The sequence below is a fragment of the Chionomys nivalis genome, chromosome 22 (assembly GCF_950005125.1).
Source record: "Chionomys nivalis chromosome 22, mChiNiv1.1, whole genome shotgun sequence".
Lineage (NCBI taxonomy): Eukaryota > Metazoa > Chordata > Mammalia > Rodentia > Cricetidae > Chionomys > Chionomys nivalis.
Window position 1 is genome coordinate 9,712,958 of NC_080107.1, and position 21,157 is coordinate 9,734,114.

The window sequence follows — 21,157 nt, forward strand, 5'->3', positions numbered from 1 at the left end:
TCTAGTTTTTATTTTTATTTTTTTGAATTTTCGAGATAGGGTTTCTCTGTAGCTTTTTGGTTCCTGTCCTGGAACTAGCTCTTGTAGACCAGGTTGGCCTTGAACTCACAGAGATCCGCCTGCCTCTGCCTCCCGAGTGCTGGGATTAAAGGCATGCGCCACCATCGCCCGGCAAGAAATATTCTAGTTTGGTGGGATCCATTTCTCTTTATCTGATTACAGGTATAATTCTTACTGGTCTAAAATGGAAAATAAAGGCCACTATTAAAAGAAAATGCCATGATAAAGTAAATATGCTATAATGTTAAGCAAGCCATGTAAATGCTTACTCATCGATTAATATCAAGAAAGTGTATATATTTATGTACTAATACAATAAAACATACAAACAGATTAAATGGGTTCAGACAATTTATTATATATTGCCCCCTTTTTTCTAGTTTTCAGTATTATGTAGTCTCTTTCCAAAAAAAAGTGATTCATGTTATCCAGAGACATACTAAAAAATTTTGTACACTACCTTCTGAAGATGTCTTTTTAATGCTATTTTTAGGATAGAGCATCACTGTGAAGTCCTGCTTCCTTCTGTGGTGGAATTTCTGGCATGTGCCCGTGCAGCAGTCCCCTTCAGACACGTGCCCATGCATCAGTCCCCTTCAGACATGTGCCCATGCATCAGTCCCCTTCAGACACGTGCCCATGCATCAGTCCCCTTCAGACACGTGCCCATGCATCAGTCCCCTTCAGACATGTGCCCGTGCAGCAGTCCCCTTTCAGGTTTTACAGAATTTATATCTGTGCATATAAATTTGCAGCTTGAGTTTTCTGCTTAATATTGATAATGAGCATTATAACATTTTTAAAATTGATTTCGTTTTAGTTCTATGTTTGGGCAATAGGCTATACCAAAAATTATTCAAAATGTTGTTTTAATGTCTAAGTTCTTAATTTTTCTTATTATTGAGAAATAGTAATATAGCACTTTGAACAAAAGAGTAAAAAAAAAATCACCTATAATTCTTATCACACCCCCTCCCTTTTTCGTTTTTCATTTTGTTTTGTTCTTGGTTTTGTTTTTCGAGACAGGGTTTCTCTATGTAGCTTTGGAGCCTGTCCTGGAACTTACTATGTAGATCAGGCTGACCTCGAACTCACAGAGATCCGCCTGCTTCTGCCTCCTGAGTGCTAGGATTAAAGGCGTGGGCAATCACCGGAAAGCAGATCAGTCATTCTTAACCTTCCTAATACTGTTACCCCTTGGTCCAGTTTTTCATGTTGGGGCGACCACAACCATAAAATTATTTTTATTGCTACTTCATAACTGTAATCCTGCTACTGTTACGAACTGTAATTATAAATATCTGTGCTTTCCAATGGTCTTAGGCAACCCCTGTGAAAGGGTTATTCAACCCCCAAGGGGTTGCTATTCACAGGTTGAGAACCACTGCTCCAGATAAAAATCTTTGTTTTTCATTGGGGTAATATCAAATAACAATGTATACAGCAAGTATTTATAAATTATTTACAATTCCAGGTGTGTTTTTTTAGCCTGTGCGCTGAGGTGAGAGTGATCACATAGCTGAGAACCTGTCCTTTCAGTCTTAAGAGTTACTCAGTTGGTCTCTCATCAGGAGAACTGGACACAGAAGTGGATCAGGTTTTCGGCTGGAGATTATGGGTTAGGGAGGATTACTCTCTAATGCTAATAGTAACTCAGAACCTCTAACTGCGCACCATTTAAAGGGATACAAATATTGGACCACTTGGTATGAATCCTTTTAAGGTTTTTTAAATTTCATTATTAAAGTGTGTTCCATAATTTGAATTTGATTGCCTTTTAAGGTAATCGATCTTTTTAAACAGCTAGCACATTTTGCCAACTTGATTCACTGATGGCATGGTGCATAGAGAGTGCAGACAAGGGCATCACAGAACAAGTAGTGAAGACCCACTGCGATGTCAGAGGTTGTCTATTCATATGTTATTACTTAGTTATTTTTCTGTAATTTTTAATGTCCTTAATGATTTCTAGGAACTATGATTTTTTTCCCTTAGGAAAATGAACGGGAGAAATAGGCAAGTTTGTGTGTGGCCTGTGTTACCTTTTTTTCTTGTTGTTGTTTTGAAGACAGGGTTTCTCTGTAACAGCTCTGGCTGTCCTGGAAATCACTCTCTAGACCAGGCTGGCCTCAAATTCAGAGATCCTCCTGCCTCTGCTGGGATTTAAAATGTGTGCCACCACTGCCCGGTTTGTGTAGTGTTACATTTATGTCTCCTCTTCTGGATGAGACTCAGTCTCCCAGGAGTCTGCTGGGATTCAGGTCCTTTTCTGATAGTTTGTCCTTAGGTAGATAAAGAGAGCTCAGAAAGACTTTTCCTGGTACTGGCCGTTTGTCTCGTGCTGTCAGAAGAGGATAACATACTAAAGCAACACATTTGGGGTGGCGTGGCCTGTACTCCTTTATAGTCTTTGAGTTCTAAAAGGACACGGTATATGACTTCACGAATTGAAAATCCTCATACAGGTGTAAAGTGATTCCATACTTTAGATATTTGCTACCACTGCTGCTCTACTTTCTGTGTTCTGTATCAGGTTGTTGTAAATGAATCTTTCCATAAAAGATGCATTTATTATTTGTATTTATTCTTCCTTTTTTTTCTTTATTAATGAAAGATAGGGTTTGGACAGGAAGCCAAAACAAGTGCTGTTGCTTGTGGTCTGAGTATTCAGCAATGCACATTAAGCACATTATTGGGTGATCATGTCAATTAAAGACAGCTAGGGGCCTGGGAAGTTGCCAGCATGGACTTCCAGCCAGAAGCTTGGATCATAGCACCAACTGGGAAGAAGAAATGAGATAAATTCTGTGGATTATTCTTTAGCAAGCCCATATGGTCAAATGGTTACAGGTGTTGGATCCTGCCTTAGATGTATGTTGATTTTGCTCCCTGGCTGGGAACTAGACTCAGTAGCTACTTTGGTGCTGTTCTTATCACAGAGAAGCTGGCCAGGGGCCAGCCAGGCCCACAGAATCGCAAGCACAGTTAAACTCAAGTGCTTCCTTCCACGGTGTAACTGAAAGCAACAGGTGAGGGAGAGGTCACGTTTTGTCCTGTTAAAAACTATGGAGAGCCAGGTCTCTGACTGACTTTGTTCCATAGGTTTCATGGCATGATCTCTAGAGAAGAGACTGACCAGCTCTTGAGTGTGGCTGAGGGGAGCTACCTCATCCGGGAGAGCCAGCGACAGCCGGGAACATACACTTTGGCTTTAAGGTTGGTCCTGGACCTACAATTATAACTGTGCTTTATTTTAAACCTTCTTAATAGAGGACTTTAAAATTTAAAGACATCCAGCAAGTAATTGAATCGGTTCTTGTTTTCTTGGGGCCTAATTACCATTTTAATAGCTTTGAGACCCTTTAAAAACTGTCCATGAATGGTAACCCTCGGTGAGTAAGGGTTCAGACACTTTAAAGCATGTTTGTTACAGTTGCTTCCTTCCATCATTCCCTTGCTCTCTGTCTTGCTGGGTCAGCTTCCATCTATTTCTCAAATAAGGAAAGATACCAAAAGAAGTTCTTTGTAACTGATGAACCTAAAGCCAATGCCATTTCTTTCTTTTTTTTTCTTTAAAATATTTATTTATTTATTTATTAGATATACAATATTCTGTCTGTGTGTATGTCTGCAGGCCAGAAAAGGGCACCAGACCTCATTACAGATGGTTGTGAGCCACCATGTGGTTGATGGGAATTGAACTCAGGACATTTGGAAGAGCAGGCAATGCTCTTAACCACTGAGCCATCTCTCCAGCCCCGCCAATGTCATTTCTTAAGTTGTATTTTGGTTGAAGTAACTTTCTTGAACTCTTGGCTCTTCTCTACGATTTTGGCTGTTCCTAGCTGACAGTGTGGTGCCTAGAAACAAGTATCTCTATTAGCCCTGCACTCAGATCAGTCATAGGAGCAGAAAGGCTGTTCACTCGGCTTTCCCTGTGCCAGACTTCTAAGTGTACTAAATCTTCAAGATGATTCTCTATATTGTTATTTTCACTTTACCGTTGAGGAAACAGAGGGGGCCTGGAGGTTGATTAACACTGCCAACCATGGTCACACATGTAGTAAGTTGTGCTAGTATTTTAAGTTCGTCGGACTTAGAGTGTGCTTTTAAATACTGCCTTCTTGCCTGCCCCAAGGCTCAGAGTAATGGCTTGTTGTCTTTGTCCCTCTCTTCCTGGGTTATCCACACTGTCCCTTTGAGGAGACTAAAGAGCAAGGGTAACTTCCTAAGGAAGTGGTGAAGAAACCATAGCTCACAGAAGGTAGAAAGATGCCAGGGCTTTAGCCTGACTCTTTCTTCAGCTGCCCCACCTCTATGAGTGAGCATAGAATTCATTCTCATCCATAGACGAGGATCAATTCATCTTTCTGATAACTTGACTGATATAATTCAGTATTAGTTCATACTGAGTTCTGAATCCTCTGTATTCTTGGAAAGAAGAATTCCTCATAGTATTTGTGGAACTTTACCTTTTGATACAAATTATGACATATAACTCTCCCTTCAACTACTTGTGTTCTTATTAATTTTAATTGTGGTATATAGGTGAAGGTATATATTTTGGCAACCCAAATATCTTTGTTTATTTACCTACCCATTTTACCAGAAGACTGATTTGTAGAAAAATCACAGAATTACTAGAAGTTTACTTTTCCAATTTTCTGGTTTTGTTTCTACTTTCTCTGCTTTGGGGGACCTCAAACACAAGACCTGTGCATCACTGAGCTGCATCTGCAGGATTTTTTTGTTTTGTTTTTTTTTCTGTTTGTTTGTTTGTTTTTCGGGACAGGGTTTCTCTGCGAAGCTTTTTGGAGCCTGTCCTGGAACTTGTTCTGCAGACCAGGCTGGCTGACCTTGAGCTCACAGAGATCCGCCTGCCTCTGTCCGGCTTGCATCTGCAGTTTTTGAGGTCAGTTTCTTTGTCTTTCTATTCTTTAACTTTATACCAGAATTCTGCACCACTGAATTTCCATATGTGGCAGTCACGTGATTGTCTAGGATAAATGAGCCTTGATGTAACAGCCAGTGGACCAGGGTATCTTGGAAGGAGAAAGAACAAGATTCTGCTCCTTTGGCTGCCGTTTCCTTGTTTCTCGCTAAGATCACGTGTAAGTTCTAAGATGTCAGGAGCTCGAACTCAGTTTTGCTCTCATCTCAGGATGCAGTCATTGTGGGGTTTCATCGGACTCCAGACCATCAAATATTCAAGGACCACAGATTTGATTTGGAGTAAAGTAGCCCCCTGACTGCCCAAGTTTTCCTGCTCCTCACCTTTCTGCCCTGTCATTCAACTTCTCTGCCATCCATCGAGATTAGAGAGTAGTTGGACATTAGTTTGAAGGGAGTGATGGGATGTTTTTCTTTGTTTTGTTTTTTTAAGACAGGGTTTTTTGGTGCAACCTTGACTGTCCTGGAACCCACTCTAGACTAGGCTAGCCTCGAGCTCAGATTATCTGCCTGCCTGTCTCCTGAATGCTGAGGTTAAAGACATGTGCCACTATTCCAGAGTGTTTTTAATTGAAAAGTCTGTAAGAACCTATAGTCTGTCTTTTGTTACTGAAAATAATTTTTTCATTACATGATTCTTACATGGAAAGAAACACTGAGTAAGGAAAGCTGTGGGCGAGGGTAGGAGAAGGAATTCATGAAGGTGTATTTTTAGTAATTTATTCATTGAAATATAACAGTCTTCACATTTTAAACTAGATGTATGGCAGGGTACTGTTAGGAAAAATATGAAATAGAAGTTGTATTGAAATGTGTTATTATTACCTCTTACTCCCACTGCAACTGATAATTCTCCCAATTCATGTCAGTTTGTCTTGTTTTTAACATAGTGTACGATCTATTTGTGGTAAATGGCTTATCTAGTTCATAGCCATCTGTGTTTATTGTGCATTTGTTGTGTTGGCCAAGGACTCTCTAAAAAGGAACAGATCTTACACCTCAGGGTCCTCAGTAGGTCCATCAAGACCAATATGTTCAAAACCAAGCTCATTGCTTTCCTTCCAGATAGCCTATGTCTCCATTCCCCTTCTTAACTGGCAATACTGTTATCCAGTCTGTTTTTACAGAATCTACAAGTTGTTTTGTTTTTTTTCTCTTAGGTTTTAGATCCTTGCAGCATTTATTTGCTCCTACCTTTTCTTACAGCACACACTAAATCTTTTTATCTTTTTTTATTGTTTTTATTGATCTGTTATAAGGAGAGGGGGGCCCTTGTTACAAGGGAGAGGCAGCCCCTTTGTTTGTCCCGGCCACCCGGCTAGCTTACACTCGAAATAACCACACAGAAATTGTATTCATAAAACACTGCTTAGCCCATTAGCTCTAGTTTCTTATTGACTAATTCTTTTTTTTTTTTTTTTTTTTTTTTTTGGTTTTTCGAGACAGGGTTTCTCTGTGGCTTTGGAGCCTGTCCTGGAACTAGCTCTGTAGACCAGGCTGGTCTCGAACTCACAGAGATCCGCCTGCCTCTGCCTCCCGAGTGCTGGGATTAAAGGCGTGCGCCACCATCGCCCGGCTTTATTGACTAATTCTTACATCTTAATTTAACCCATTTCTATTAATCTGTGTATCGCCATGTGACTGTGGCTTACTGACAAGATTCTAACCAGTGTCTGTCTCAGGCAGAAGATCTATGGCATATCTCACTCTGCCCTTCTTCCCATTCAGTTCTGTCTTCTCTGCCTACCTAAGTTCTGCCCTCTCAGGCCCAAAGCAGTTTCTTTATTCATTACTCAACGAAAGCAACACATAAACAGAAGAACCTCCTACACCATTGATCTATATATTTTTCTCTACTCCCTTCCTTTCCCCTTCCCTCCCCTTCTACCCTCTCCCATGGTCCCCATGCTCCCAGTTTACTCAGGATATCTTGTATTTTTCTAAATCCCATGTAGTTTAGATCCATGTATGTCTCTCTTAGGGTCCTCATTGTTGTCTAGGTTCTCTGGGATTGTGAATTGTAGGCTGGTTTTCTTTGCCTTATGTCTAAAGCCACTTATGAGTGAGTACATATGATATTTGTCTTTCTGGATCTGCGTTCTCTCACTCAATATGATGTTTTCTAGGGATCTATCCATTTGCTCACAAATTTCAAGGTGTCATTGTTTTCTGCTGTGTAGTCCTCCATTAGCACACACTAAATCTTACAGCAAATATATAGTTTGCCTTTAAAATAAGTTTATTATTTTTAACATAAACTTCAAAAATTAACTTTGGTTTTATAATTTTCCTTTAGTGTTCTGGATCTATATCTTTTTTTGTTTAGTTGGTTTTTGGTTTTTTTTGAGACAGGGTTTTTCTGTGTAACACTACTGACTGTCCTGGAACTAGCTTTGTAGACCAGACTGGCCTTGAACTCACTAAGACCCACTGCCTCTGCCTCCCAAGTGCTGGAATTGAAGGTGTGTACCACTACTGCCTGGCCTGACTTTTCCTATTTATACCTTTGCATAGATCTCCAAAGCCTTAGATACTGTACCGTATTACCTAGTAATTAAGAGGAATTTCCATTTGTGTATTTCATATAACCAAGCCAGTCCTATCTCTTGGGTGTTTTTAAAAGTTACCTTTTCTATTTTATGCAATTGCTTGGATTGGTAAATGTGTGCGGATCTCCTGAGACCAGCTTTGTCTCCATAAGTGATCATCCTGAAATCTCGTATAGTTGTCAGGAGTATAGACTGGCTGGGGAGACTGAGACAGAAGGATTATTCAGGTCCAGTAGTTCAAGGCCAGCCTGGCCAATAAAGTAGGGCCTAGTCTCCAGTGATTAGTAAGATTGTAGAGGTCACAGGACTGAGAAAACATTGCTTCCTTTCATTGGTATCTCTTGTACTTCCTTCCCCAAGGGTCTCTGCAAGTAATGTAGGGTATCGGGGTAGTGTCCAGATGTTCCCATGGTTGTAGTTGCCATAGTAAAAAGGAGGGGAGCTGCTCCATTGAGTTCATAGCTTGCAGATAAGGAGAATGTGCTGTTTAGTACTTACTATGACCTGCCTGTTTCCCAGTGATTTGGAGGCTTCCTGTGGGTTAATTTGACGTTTGGATTAATTACAGTTTAAGGAAGTAAACATGAAGTGATATAATGTAACTTAAGAAATTCAGCTGAAAACATGCTTTTCTAGTGATTTTCATAGTTTTAAGACATATTTTTTTTCCCCAGTGCTGGGAATCAAACCTAGGGCTTTATAATGACCACTGAAATACCCCATCAGTTCAGGAACTAATTTTTAAAACACATACTTCACTGGTCAGGGGAGATTCCTCAGTTGCCAGACACGTAGACCAGTGTGGTTTACACTGAATTCCAGGTCACCCAGAGCTACATATTAAAACTTTGTCACATACACAATCACATGCATGCATGCACACACGCGAGGCTTGGTAAACACTCCTGTATTCCCAGTGCTGGGAAGGCAGAGACAGCTCTCTGATCAGCCAACCTAGCCTGCTTGGTGAGACTCTGTCTCAAAGAAACAGTCCTTATAGGTGGTACTTACAAGGACAGCCTTAAAAGTTGTCCTCTGGCATACAGAAACACACAGAATATATACCATAAGCTTTGTACCTCTCTAGAGGAAAACTTGTCAAGTTCAGTTTGAACGTTTCCTCTCGGGCTTTCGCTTCCCTGGTCTTGCGCATGCTCTCCAGGCATCATGCTAGTGAGCAGCTCCCACCCCAATGCTCTGCTGTTTCTGATCTGTTGTTTAACCTGTCCTACTGAGTTTATCATTTTCAAGTACTGTGCTAGATTATTTGGTTCTAAATTTTCATCCACACCGTGAGACTAGTGAAGTAGAAAGGTCTAGAAGATATGGAGAGCTAATGAGAGTTACCACATGAAGTGACTGTTCAGATAGCAAGCACCTGCTCTCTCCCTGCTGTCACTGCCTGATAAACTCTCAACACTTACGGATGTTTGCACAGTCGCAGCCTGTTTACCACTCTAGAAGCAGTGGGTCTGGGAGAATGGAGACGCAAGTCTCATGCAATAACTAACTTTATTCAGAGCATCAGACAATCTGTATCTTTTTTATTTATTTATTTATTTATTTATTTATTTATTTATTTATTTATTTATTTATTAGGCATATAATGCTGGCAAGGAAGGCACCAGGTCTCATTACAGATGGTTGTGAGCCACCATGTGGTTGCATGGGAATTGAACTCAGGGCCTCTGGAAGAGCAGCCAGTGCTCTTACCCTCTGAGCCATGTCTCCAGCCCCCGACAGTCTGTATCTTGAGGGTTAAGAAAGATCACCTGAGTATATAATCACAAGGGCAAGCTGCGTGTGACACAAACAAGTTTTTCCTTAGCGGCATAGAAACAACATCAAGTTGTAATGAGGAGTCTGCAGTGAACTCATTGCTACCTCTATACTTTTAAGGGCCATGAAAGCACATTTCAAGAACAATTCCAGCTGGGCAGTGGTGGCACACGCCTGTAATTCCAGCACTCAGCAGACCGAGGCAGGTGGATCTCCATGGGTTCGAGACCAGCTTGGTCTACAAAGAAAGTTCCAGGACAGTCAGAGCTGTTACACAGAGAAATCCTGTCTCCAAAAACCAAACAACAATAAAAAGAACAATTCCATATTGTTGAAGAAACTGGGGTCATAAGCCTCTTGCTTTTTTTTTTTTTTGAGTTTTCTCACACTCAGAATTCTACTCATAGGACTCCATCCTTTGACCGTGTTCCAGGAGCAACCCACTTCAACTTAAAAAAACAAAACAAAACTTGTCTTTTATTTGAGAAATTCTATTTTTATTGAAATTGGGTAAATGTGAGAAGCTGTTTATACTCAACAAATGTATTACTCACAGTTTATGCCAATAGCTATTTATGTTCTCACCCTGAGTAACTAACGCATGCAGACAGGTAAGATTACTGCTGAACATTATTCTTGCTGTTGTTCCCCTGAGCCAAACATTTTATTCAGGGCACACTTGCCTGGATTCTGTCCAAGAGTTTTCTTGGAAATAGCAAAAACAAAATAACAACAAAAAGCCCCAAGAAACATATAACAGTGTCAGATATTTAACCAGATACGGGATTAAATCTGGTGTGACGGTCGCTGGGTTCTATTACTGTGGTCCCTCTGATATAATGAATGCCTTGTTAGCAGTAGCTTTAGCCTCTGAGTTTAATTTTACTTAGGAGAAAAATCTTAAGTATATGTTTACAATAAGGAATAAGGCCAAATGAATCATTTAAAATGAATAGATTGAAAAACAAAAGGAAGATCAGAGAAAATAAGAAGTTAAGATTTTAAAAATTCTATTACAAAATAATGGCTCTCCCTGCTAGAACTTTTCAAATAAAATGATACTGCACATTTGAAGTCTGACAGACTTGGGTTCTGGTTGTCTACCTGTTTTATATATGTGTGTATATGTATATGAACACACACATATATATTTATGCATTAATATACACATTAATAATATAGAACTGTTTATATATGTATATATATATATACATACATACATACACACACACACATATATATATATATATATATATATATATATATATATATATATATATTTACCTTTGAAGTTTGAGTTCCTGGTTTGTAAAACAAGAGTAACAGACATGGTACTTTTCAGAAGAGGTGATTTTAAAGTCTATTATCCTTCTTTGCAGAATTTTGATTTCTATCAGTTGAGATGCTTTTACCTATAAGTATCTGATCCTCAAAATCAGATACTTATCACAGCTCTACTGGCTTCAGTGTGAAATGATTTAAGGAAATACCATTAGTGCTACAGACGTGTAATGATGGCTTGGATATCAGTGCACTTGTGGTGTAACAAAGGACTTGTGATCCCCTGTTTCTGTTAATGGATAATCAGCTTCACTATAAGGTCAGGTTTCACTTGGGATCAAAATGTAGCTGCCATACCAGAGTTGTGTGCTTCCCTTTTTATCCCCAGTGAGAGTATATCCAGGAGTCTTTCCTGTATTTGCAGTGTGCAAAGCTTCCCTTCAGGATGGTAAGATGAATTCAGGTCAAGCCTACCCAGACCAGAGCCTGGCGCATCTGCAGAGAAGTACAAGTAGGCCCTGAGTGCCTGTCTAGCTAGGACTTGTTCCTGGTACCGTGTAGTGCCTCTTCTGGAAGAGGACCATTGTAGGGAACTGAGTGAGCACATAAAATGTAGGGTTTGGTTTGGTTTGGTTTTGTAGAGGGGGATGGGAAATGGATACCAGTAAGTACAGCTTGGTAGGCTGTAGCCATTAAGGAAGTTCTTGTTAGGCACTGAGAATTGACCCATAGCATAATTCTCAAAACTTAAAGTCCTCAGTGCTGGGGATTGGACCCATCTGTAAAGTGTTTGCTGGACAAACATGGGGGCCTGTGCTTGGATATCCTGAACCCATGTAAGAAGCTAGGCACAGCAGATATACCTTAGCCATGGCACTGACTGGAGCCAGGCAGAGCTGGGGCACACTGACCAGCCAGTATAGCTGAACTGATAGGCTGCATTCAGTGAGTGAAGAAAGGAGACATTTCAGGCAGCTCCAGATATGATGGCTCTGGCCTCCATGGGCATCCACACATGTGCATACCCACATAAGACACAAACACATAATTAAAAATAATTTAAAATTTTTAAAAAGAAAAGGTGAAAAATGTTAAAATGAGCATTTGGGGAAGAAGGAAGTGGCCATGACACTAATGTGTAAAGCAACATGGAATGTTTGGTGTTGAGGCAGATATGGATCAGGGATACAGGAAACAGAGCAGTAAAAGTCAGGATGCTGTGGTGGCTCACACTAAGAATTTATTTTTCCTCTAAGAAATGGTAGCCATTGAAGGTTTCTAGTAGAGACCTTAGCTTGCAGTTTGATCAAAGCAATAAGAATGTTGAGTGATTGGGCAGCAGAGGCAGGCAGATCTCTGTGCATTCAAGACCAGCCTGGTCTACAGAGTTAGTTTCAGAAAAGCCAGGGCTACACAGTGAAACCCTGTCTCAAAAATAAAGAAAAAAAAAGAGAAAAAAGGAGGGATGTTGAGTGGAATGAGTGTCTATAACTTTCTCCAGAATTACTGTGGATGTGGGAGTGTTGATGATGCAACCCAGGATGCCATGTATGCCAGGCAACATTGACCATGCCCCAAAGCATGTATATATGTATATGTGGCTTGGCCTTGCTGGAGATGAAGCCCACAGTCTAGAAAATTAATTTAATAAGCAGTTTTCATTTGGTTATAAAGATCTTTAGAAGGGTTTCTTAATAACTTATAGATTTGCTTTGAGAAGATGTGTTAAACTCCAAATTTGGCAACTCCAGAAATATTTCTGTTAATCTGAGTTATTTTAGCATCTCTAAATTGGGAGAAGAACACGATGTCATATGTGCAGGAGTCTTGATAATTCCCAAAATCTGGATTCAGACCTTCCCAGGACAGATTTGGACATGTGCCAGAAGATGCTCAGAGCCACGGTGCTTGCTACTTCCTCATTTGTGTCATGTACCAAGATGGGAATTATTTGGAAGTTTTTAAATAATGGAAAACAAGATTTTAAGACCAAAAAGCATGTTTAGACAAATTATATTTTCTTTTAAAATACATCACACTTCTTATTTGATAAATTCTGAAGCATATATAGCCTATGTTAATCTGAAAAATAAAATTATACAGCACAGTATGTGTAGCATCATCCTACTTATGTAAAATTATGTATCTGTGGTGCATATATAAGTAGTCTAAGAGAATGACCACAAAAATATCCAGGGTTTAGCTGAGTATTGAACTTAAAGATGGTTTTTATTTTGTACCTTTTAAGTTCATTGATTTTGTTTTCACCAACTTTGTATATCATTTCCTAATCAGAAAAAAATCAATGGGACTGTTTCTTTTTAGAAAAAAATAATATTAATTATAACCTTAAGCAAAAATGAAAGTCAGTATATCTTAAATATATGAGGATTATAAACTTACCAACTTACTTCAGTGATTGATCAGAAGAATGTCTGGTTGGCAGTTGGGGGACAGGGCACAGGCAGTGTCTGAGAATCTGCACGGCCTGTGTAAGAGGAGCCCTGTCCAGTCCAGTGCTGGCAGTGGTAATTGTTGCATGGAGATAGTGGGAGATGCCGTTTGTCCTACCTGCCGTAAGCTTCATCAGTTGGACGTCTCCCCTGCGGTACTCATCAGGGCCGTGAGGATTGATGGGATTCTTGTCTCGAGGTGGTAGTGGAGTATACTTTGGGAGAGTCTGCATTCAACATTTTGATTCAGCTTTTCTCTTGCAGCCAAGCAATCCTCTGATGATTGCTCCTCATGCAGTTGGTTCACAGGAGAGAAGACTGTAAATAGATAAGCTGGCTGTTAAGATCCTTGGCATTAGCGTTCTCAGCTAGCAAATTAGTATTAAGGGCTTGGAGTAGCGGAGACAGAGGTGGCGAGAACTACTGGGTCAGAGTTCTTCTGTCTGCTGAGGACATCCAAAGGCCTCGCTGCTCCTGCACTTCACTTCTTCTCAGACCCTCTTTTGATCAGCCAACAAAAAGACGACTTGCTAAAGAGTCAAGTTGATAGGAAAATAAGCTGAGCGAGTAGCTTTTCTTCCTCTCTCACCAACCTCCCTTTCCAACCAAAAAGGCCTTGACTCATCCCAGGTGCGCTGAAGCACCTCCTCTTGGCAGCCAAGCATGGCTCTTGTACTAAGAGTTGCAGGATCTTTCTAACTCTCCAGGCAATGCATGTCATTTTATACGAACAAAATCAAATAATATGTGATGTTTAATAGCTGATTTCGTCTCGTGATGTTTTTAGGTTTTATCTGTGTCATGGTATGTGTCAGATTTTATTCCTTTTTATTAATAAATGATAACAAATATGCCAAGAAATGGGAACATTTCTTTTTGTTTATTCACTTACCAGTTAAAAGACATTTGTATTATTCCCACTTTTCTGGCTTCTGTGATTAATGTTGCTATAAATACAACAATCATGAATGTACAAATTTTATGAAGAAATCTGGTTTTGTATTTTGGATATATTCTTAAGAATTAAATGATTGGCCGGGCAGTGGTGGTGCACGCCTTTAATCCCAGCACTCGGGAGGCAGAGGCAGGCGAATCTCTGTGAGTTCGAGACCAGCCTGGTCTACAAGAGCTAGTTCCAGGACAGGCTCCAAAACCACAGAGAAACCCTGTCTTGAAAAACAAAAACAAAAACAAAAACAAAAACAAAAAAAAAAAAATGATTGGGTCTCGTTATAAATTAAAAACAATTTGGGGGTCTTGGGCATATGCTTCATTGATAAAAATCTGTGTTCAGCAGACCAGAGACCCTAGGAGCAGCAACAAAAATAGTTTTGAAGGACTGCCAAATTATTTCCCAAGATGACTGCACTAGTGCAGTTCTGTAGCAGAGAAGGAAGTCGAGTCCAGCTTTACCTCGCCAGTGCTGTATGGAGTGGCATCGTGTTATGGTTTTGATTTGTACCTCACTCTAAAATGGTACTTCATTTTAAAGTTTTTGATTACTGTCATGGTTTATATTCACTGGTAGTCTGTCTTCAGATTTCACTTGTCTTAGATGTGTATAAAGCAGTAGGTTTAAGATGGAAGCTAGAGAGTTTTGTGAGCTATCTGCAGTGGTTGCTGAGAGCAGAGCCCCAGTTCTCCGGAATGTGCTCTAATCTGCTGGGTATCTCCGCCAGCCCCCAGTACATTTCAAAACCAACGGACAGAAATTTGGTTCAGTGATGATCTGAGCTGTTGCTTTGCCAAGGAGAACTAGAATCTGACCTGTGTTTCTGCTTGGAGGTGAAGAAGGAAGTATCTAAGACTTGCTTTTTGGGAACCAGGCCCAGCCCCGGAATATGTTTATAACGTGATTCTTTTCTTTGAAAACAAAACCCCACAAATTTGGCAAATCCAGACATTGTATTAATAGCCCTAGTCATCTTATAAATATAACTATTCTTCAGATCCCTTAACAGGCATTCTAGTATTTTGTGTGTTGTAACGCTTGGTGTTTCTCAACCCATTTTGTATTGTGGCAGCCACGGAAAGATGCACAAGGCAGGCCTGGCCATATGTGCCTGACCCAAGGACTCCAATAGATCCACTTTGGCATCCTTGAAGGCTGAATGGATTTAATATCTTGTAACTTGTCATTTCTGTTCATGGCAACCAGTTGGAAAATTTAGTTTTGTCTATAAAGTAAGTCCATATAGTACATGCTAGTGGTTTGGGGTTTTTTGCTTCTTTGAATTTTCTTTTACAGTTAATAGATGAGAAAGCTGAGGTATAGCTGTTACAGCACAAAAAAACTAAGAAACAGAAGTTCAGCTATTAAAACAGCAGCTTGACTAACAATGAAACACATATGTTACAAGTGGGTATGACACATGAGTAAACAGTTTTTAAAAAATTGGAGCTCTTAAAAATTAATATTTTTAAAAGTAGTGACACATTATCATCTTTATAAAGCCGAGAAACTATTTTTTAATGCTTTTAAAGATAGTAATTATACCAACTAAATCTCAAGGACTAAATTTTCACTTCTCCCAAAAGAAGAAAGCCAAATTAAATGTGTTTAAAATTCAATAATTTAAACTAAAATTCTACTGTAAGATCACTTTGTGATCATTTGTATAAAACAATTTGGTGCTAGGGATGTGTAAGTTGGTGTTATAGCTTGATCTTCTGTGAGCAAGGACCTGGATTTAATCACTAGTCTCAAAAAATGTATATTAAATTTGATTAACTAGTCAAAGGACAAACAACAATGGTTCTCTACTAAAATAAGTGTTTGTTTCCATGTCATCTATTACATCTTTATGGTGTTGAAACTGGTAGGTAGATGTGGGAAAGTTTTTTCAACCAAAAGCAAAGCATCTGTGACAGTAAATCAGGTGCTTCTCTGGTCTATCCCTAGTTCACCTTGTAGACAGTGCTAGTCACAGTTATTTGTCTGCTCGCCCAGACATTACTCATGCCTAAAATTCACATCTATTTTATGTCCCACATGTAAACTGTGTTCTCATTGAGAATTGGTAGAGATTGGTCCATGTACCAAGAAAAGTAATTTCTAGTCTTTGCATAAGTTTGCACTATTGTCTGCCTGGCTATGTGTTGTGTAACCAACAGCTTATGCCTAACAAATGCCATCATTGCCTTGTTTATTTCATTTTAGCAGATACTTGGTAGTTTTCAAACATGTTCAGCCCCATTCTTTGAGTTTAGCTTTTGGTAAGCTGGTTGATCACTGGTGAGAGATTAGACAATAAGATGTAATTTATTGTGACTTTTGACTAAAATGCTGATAAAATGTTACTAAGCAAGGAATTCCTATTATGTTAATTCATCTTCATATTTCTGAATACTGTGTAGGAGGAATTCGTTCCTTTTTTTTTTCTAAGTCAGGGTTTCTCTGTGTAGCCCTAGCTGTCCTAGAACTAGCTCTTGTAGACCAGGCTGGCCTTGAACTCACAGAGATCTGCCTGCCTCTGCCTCCCGAGTGCTGGGATTAAACGTGTGCGCCACCACTGCACAGCAGAATCCATTCTTACTGTGTTATGAAATAATAAAATAGACTGAAATAAAAATCATTGAATTTTGGAATATTAGTTTGAGTTTTAGCATTAACTGAATCAGAATTCCCAGAGAATCACAGTAGCTGCTTGTAAAGGGGATTTTACATTTTGCTGGTACTGAGCACTGGTCAAAGACTTTTTCATTCTAGAAAAAGGATCCAAAGGACCTGGGGAAGGATTATGCTGCTGGTGGGCGTTGACATGTTGGGTACTGTGTGTTCTTTTGATCTGATCGCTCATGATAGGTTCAGTTGGTTGCTATGGTTTCATTTCAGTTTCTGCAAAGCTTCCTGTGCTATTTGGATTAAGTGGAAAATGATGCTGTGCAGAATTATTTCCCAAGAATATTTTCAGCTTCTTTTACTTAAAATTACACATTTTTCAAGAGAAGTTTTCTGGGTATTAGAGTAGGGGGGCTCACGAGACAATAAAATTTAGTAGTCCTGAGGTGTTAAAACTGATGTGATAAAAGGCTACTGTAATTAATTTTAAAATGCAGTCAGTGCCATAGCTTTAAAAATGTTTGCAAAGACTGAGTGTCCCTTACCCCCAAAGGCTTGTGGCAAATGTGTTTTAGAATTCAGCACATAAAATGTCTGTGTGTGTGTGTGTGTGTGTGTGTGTAATTAAAGTGGAGTTGCTCTGAAGCTCTGTCTCAACCATCCCATTCCCCCAAGCTCTCCCCAATCCTCCCCTTCTCCCTTCTCTTTTCTCATTTCCCCTTCCCCCCAGCCCACCCCCACCCCCATGCTCCCAACTTTTACCCAGCCATCTATTCTGAGAGACTCTGAAATTTGGGGAGTTGGATTGGCTTTTTTTCCCCTCAGGATTGGTTTATGTAATTTTTATTATTTTTCTTTTTTGTTTTTACATATATTCTGACTTTCAAAAAAAATTTATTTTTATTGAGCTATATATTTTTCTCTGCTCTCCTCCCTTCCTCTCCCCTCCCCTTCTACCCTCTCCCATGGTCTCCATGCTCCCAGTTTGCTCAAGAGATCTTATCTTTTTCTATATCCTATGTAGATTAGATTCAATAATGTCTCTCTTAGGGTCCTCATTGTTGTCTAGGTTCTTTGGGATTGTGAATTTTAAGCTGGTTTTTCTTTGCTTTATGTCTAAAAACCACTTATGAGTGAATACATACTATATTTGTTTTTCTGGGTCTGGGTTACCTTGCTCAATATCATGTTTTTTAAATCCATCCATTTGCCTGCAAATTTCAAGATGTCATTATTTTTTTCTGCTGTGCAGTACTCCATTGTATCACATTTTCCTTATCCATTCTTTGATTGAGGGGCATTTAGGCTGTTTCCAGGTTCAGGCTATGACAAACAATGCTGCTATGAACATAGTTGAGCACATGTCCTTGTGATACGATTGAGCATCCTTTGGGTATATACCCAAAAGTGGTATTGTTGGGTCTTGAGGTAGGTTGTTTCCTAATTTTTTTGAGAAATTGCCATACTGATATCCAAAGGGACTGTACTAGTTTGCACTCCCACCAGCAATGGAGAAGTATACCCTTTACCCCATATCTTCCCCAGCATTCAGGCACTGAAGACATACAGGTGTTTTTTTTTTTTCTTGTCATCACGCCCAGAAGAATACAGTTATGTGATGTTTACAAAGTTTGCATTGTATTGGGTGTTGAAGTAGCTGGAGATAATTAAAGTATATGGAGGATATATGTTTTATGGGACTATTTGGCCATTTTATTGAAGGGACCTGAGATCTGCAACATTTGGTCTCCATGGGGGCCCTAGAACCAGTCTCCTGTGGATATTGTTCAGCTCTATACCAGTTCCCGAAATGAATCAGCAGAAACAAGTCCCTTGTATATCTCTCTGAGTAGTGGAATGTTGCATACACACTTGACATGCTTGCCCTTTTCTACTTGATAAGGGAGAAGCCGTGATTTGAGTAGCCTTCCCCACTTACATTGAACTGCACTGGACTTGGTGGGTGGCACCACAGGACTCCAGCTTGTCTTTGCCCTCTTTGGCTTCCCTGGCCCCCCACACATCCAAACAATGCTGACTCCATTAGCATTCTGAGTCAGTCAAGAGAAAACTAAGCTTTCAGGAAGCTCTGGAAAAGCCCAAATGAATGCATGTTTCATTCTTCTCCTCCCACCCACCCAGAAGCCACAGGCATTGCAGAGCTCTGCCGACTTGGAGCAGTCCTTTTCCAGATGAACTGAAAGGCTTCCTTTACCCTTTAATGGAGCTCATCTGGACTTTGCTTGGAGTATTAAAGCTTTTAAATTACTTTCTGAAGATCACAAATAGGTGTTTGATATAGAGCCCTTATCCCTTAGGATAACTTAACTCCCCTCCTATGTATCCTGTAATCTTTGACTCGAGTAGAGTAGCTGCCCTGTGAATATCCCATGCTATCTCCTGCTGCCTGCTGCAGTCTGAGCGTCTGTCCTGCCCTATTTGCTGTGGTTTTAGGTACTTGTGTTAGCCTTTGCTTCTGCTCTCAGTTGTGATTATTTTGTGAATTCTACAGATTGCCACTGCCTGCTAAGACTTCAGAATTTTTGTTAGAAATTCCAACATCTGTTTTCTGCCGGGACCTTAGGTTCACTTAAAAATCTTCTGACTCAGGTGTGGGGGCTTTTTAGGAATGGTGCCCAGTGGACAAAGTTACAGTTGAGACATTGTTTCATGTTTACATCTGGTGCTTTTTCCATATTGTTATTAAATTGAATTTTCTAAAAAGATCTTTATGTGATCTTTAAATACAGCTAAGCAGAAGGTACACCTACAGAGAATGGCTATTTATGTGCCCCTCTGTCTTTAAAGATGAAATGAGGTCCTCCAGGGCGCGGAGGATGCCTTACTTATCTTGACTTCTTAGGCTTCTACAAGATGCATACCTGGGATTTGTTCAGTTGCACTGGATCGTGAGCCATCGGATTCCCAATACCTCCTTAGGATGCAGTTCTCTGCATAATATGAAACCGAAGAGCCATTTTTCACTCAGATCATTACTCTTCTCTAAAAACCTCTCTAGTAAACAGAGATTTGTGTTTACTCAAATTTGTGTTTGCTGTGTTGCTCGAAAAGACACATAGCCTTTTGATAGGGCTTTTGATGACTGATTCAGCCTGTGGTTCTAAATCAGGGTAGGTGGTCGGTGACTCAGAACATGACTCTTAATCACACAGTCCTGGGTTCAAACCCCAGGTCCCAAGTTCTCTGTATGACCAATTACTTAATCTCCTTAACACTTAGTTTCCTTTGTTGTAAATGAGGATGTAATAGGAGTACCTCATAGAGTTAGAAAGGTTGTATGGTGAAATGAACATATCACTGAAAATTATTGTTATTATTGAAATAAACAGATATAGTTTAAGCCTCTACTTATGAGACAATTTGCAGTCAAAGTTACAATAGGAATATCTTAGATTCTCAAATGTTTGCCTATATACATTGAAATCTTGGGGATGCCTTAATTCTAAACACAAAATTCTTTTATATTGCATATACATTGTACACATGACCTGAAGATCATTTTCTACAATATTTTTAGTGCTCTACTACTTTGTCTGTCATGTGAAGTCATATATAGTATTTTCCATTGTAATATCATGATAGTGCTCAGAAAATTAAGTTTTAGACAGTTTCATATTACAGATTTCAGATGGAAAATGCTGAGTGTAAACTCCAGTAGCGACAGAGACACAAAGTCGCATGTGCAGATACAGCTTACTGCCACCACACCTGTATCCATCAGTTTACAATGAATCTCAGGTTAAACACTTGGGCATCAAAAACAATTATATGCATGTTATAGTTCATTAACTTTTTATTGTTGTTAGTATGTGTATGTGAATGGGCATGTGGATGTAAGAGGACCGCTTTTCGGGTCTATTCTGTGCTCCTCCACTCTGTGTACTCTAAGCTAGCTGGCCTGTGAGCTTCTGGGGATTCTCCTGTCAGAGTGCCGAGATAACAGATATGAGCTACTGCTATGGATTGAACTTAGGTTGCTGGGCTTATATGCAAGTACTTTTATCTTCTGAGCCTTCCTGCTGGCCCATGGCTCTGTTTGTAGAAAATGACAAGTTTAGTGGCAGCAGACAGTGAGGTGGTCCAGCAGGACAGAGAAGGTATATAAGAGCGTGGGGAAATTTTGGGAGCTGTTTGGGCAGTTTCTGCATTTTACCTATGATAAAAACTCGTTGAATTGTACCCTGTCAGTAAATATGGGATACTATATTTAAGTAATACAATAATAATGGGCATTTATTGAGGAAAATGTAATAATCTGCTGACCATTAGTAGATAGTTGGTATTGAACTTAAAGGTATGTAACAGACCAAATCAAGTTCCAGAGCATGGCCTGAAAACTAGAAGTAATGAGAAATGACTATTTTTGGGTAAATTAAACAAAGAATCCATGTGTCTGTTGCAAAGGAGCACTCAGTAAACCCTAATAGAGTCTGCTTAATACAGTCTTAAAACATTAAAACAAGTTTTGTTTTTTTTCTACATTATATAGTATAGAACCTGGA

The 21,157-nt window shown here is 39.6% G+C and overlaps 1 protein-coding gene across 2 annotated transcripts in view; it reads left to right on the plus strand.

Annotated features, from left to right (window-relative positions):
• Chn1 (chimerin 1) overlaps positions 1–21,157 on the plus strand; it is a 146,789-nt gene that overhangs the window by 57,466 nt on the left and 68,166 nt on the right. For both annotated transcript variants that reach the window (XM_057754877.1, XM_057754878.1), the window contains exon 5: positions 3,163–3,276. In XM_057754877.1, the coding sequence (XP_057610860.1) occupies positions 3,163–3,276 (114 nt within the window). The remainder of the gene's footprint in view (positions 1–3,162; positions 3,277–21,157) is intronic.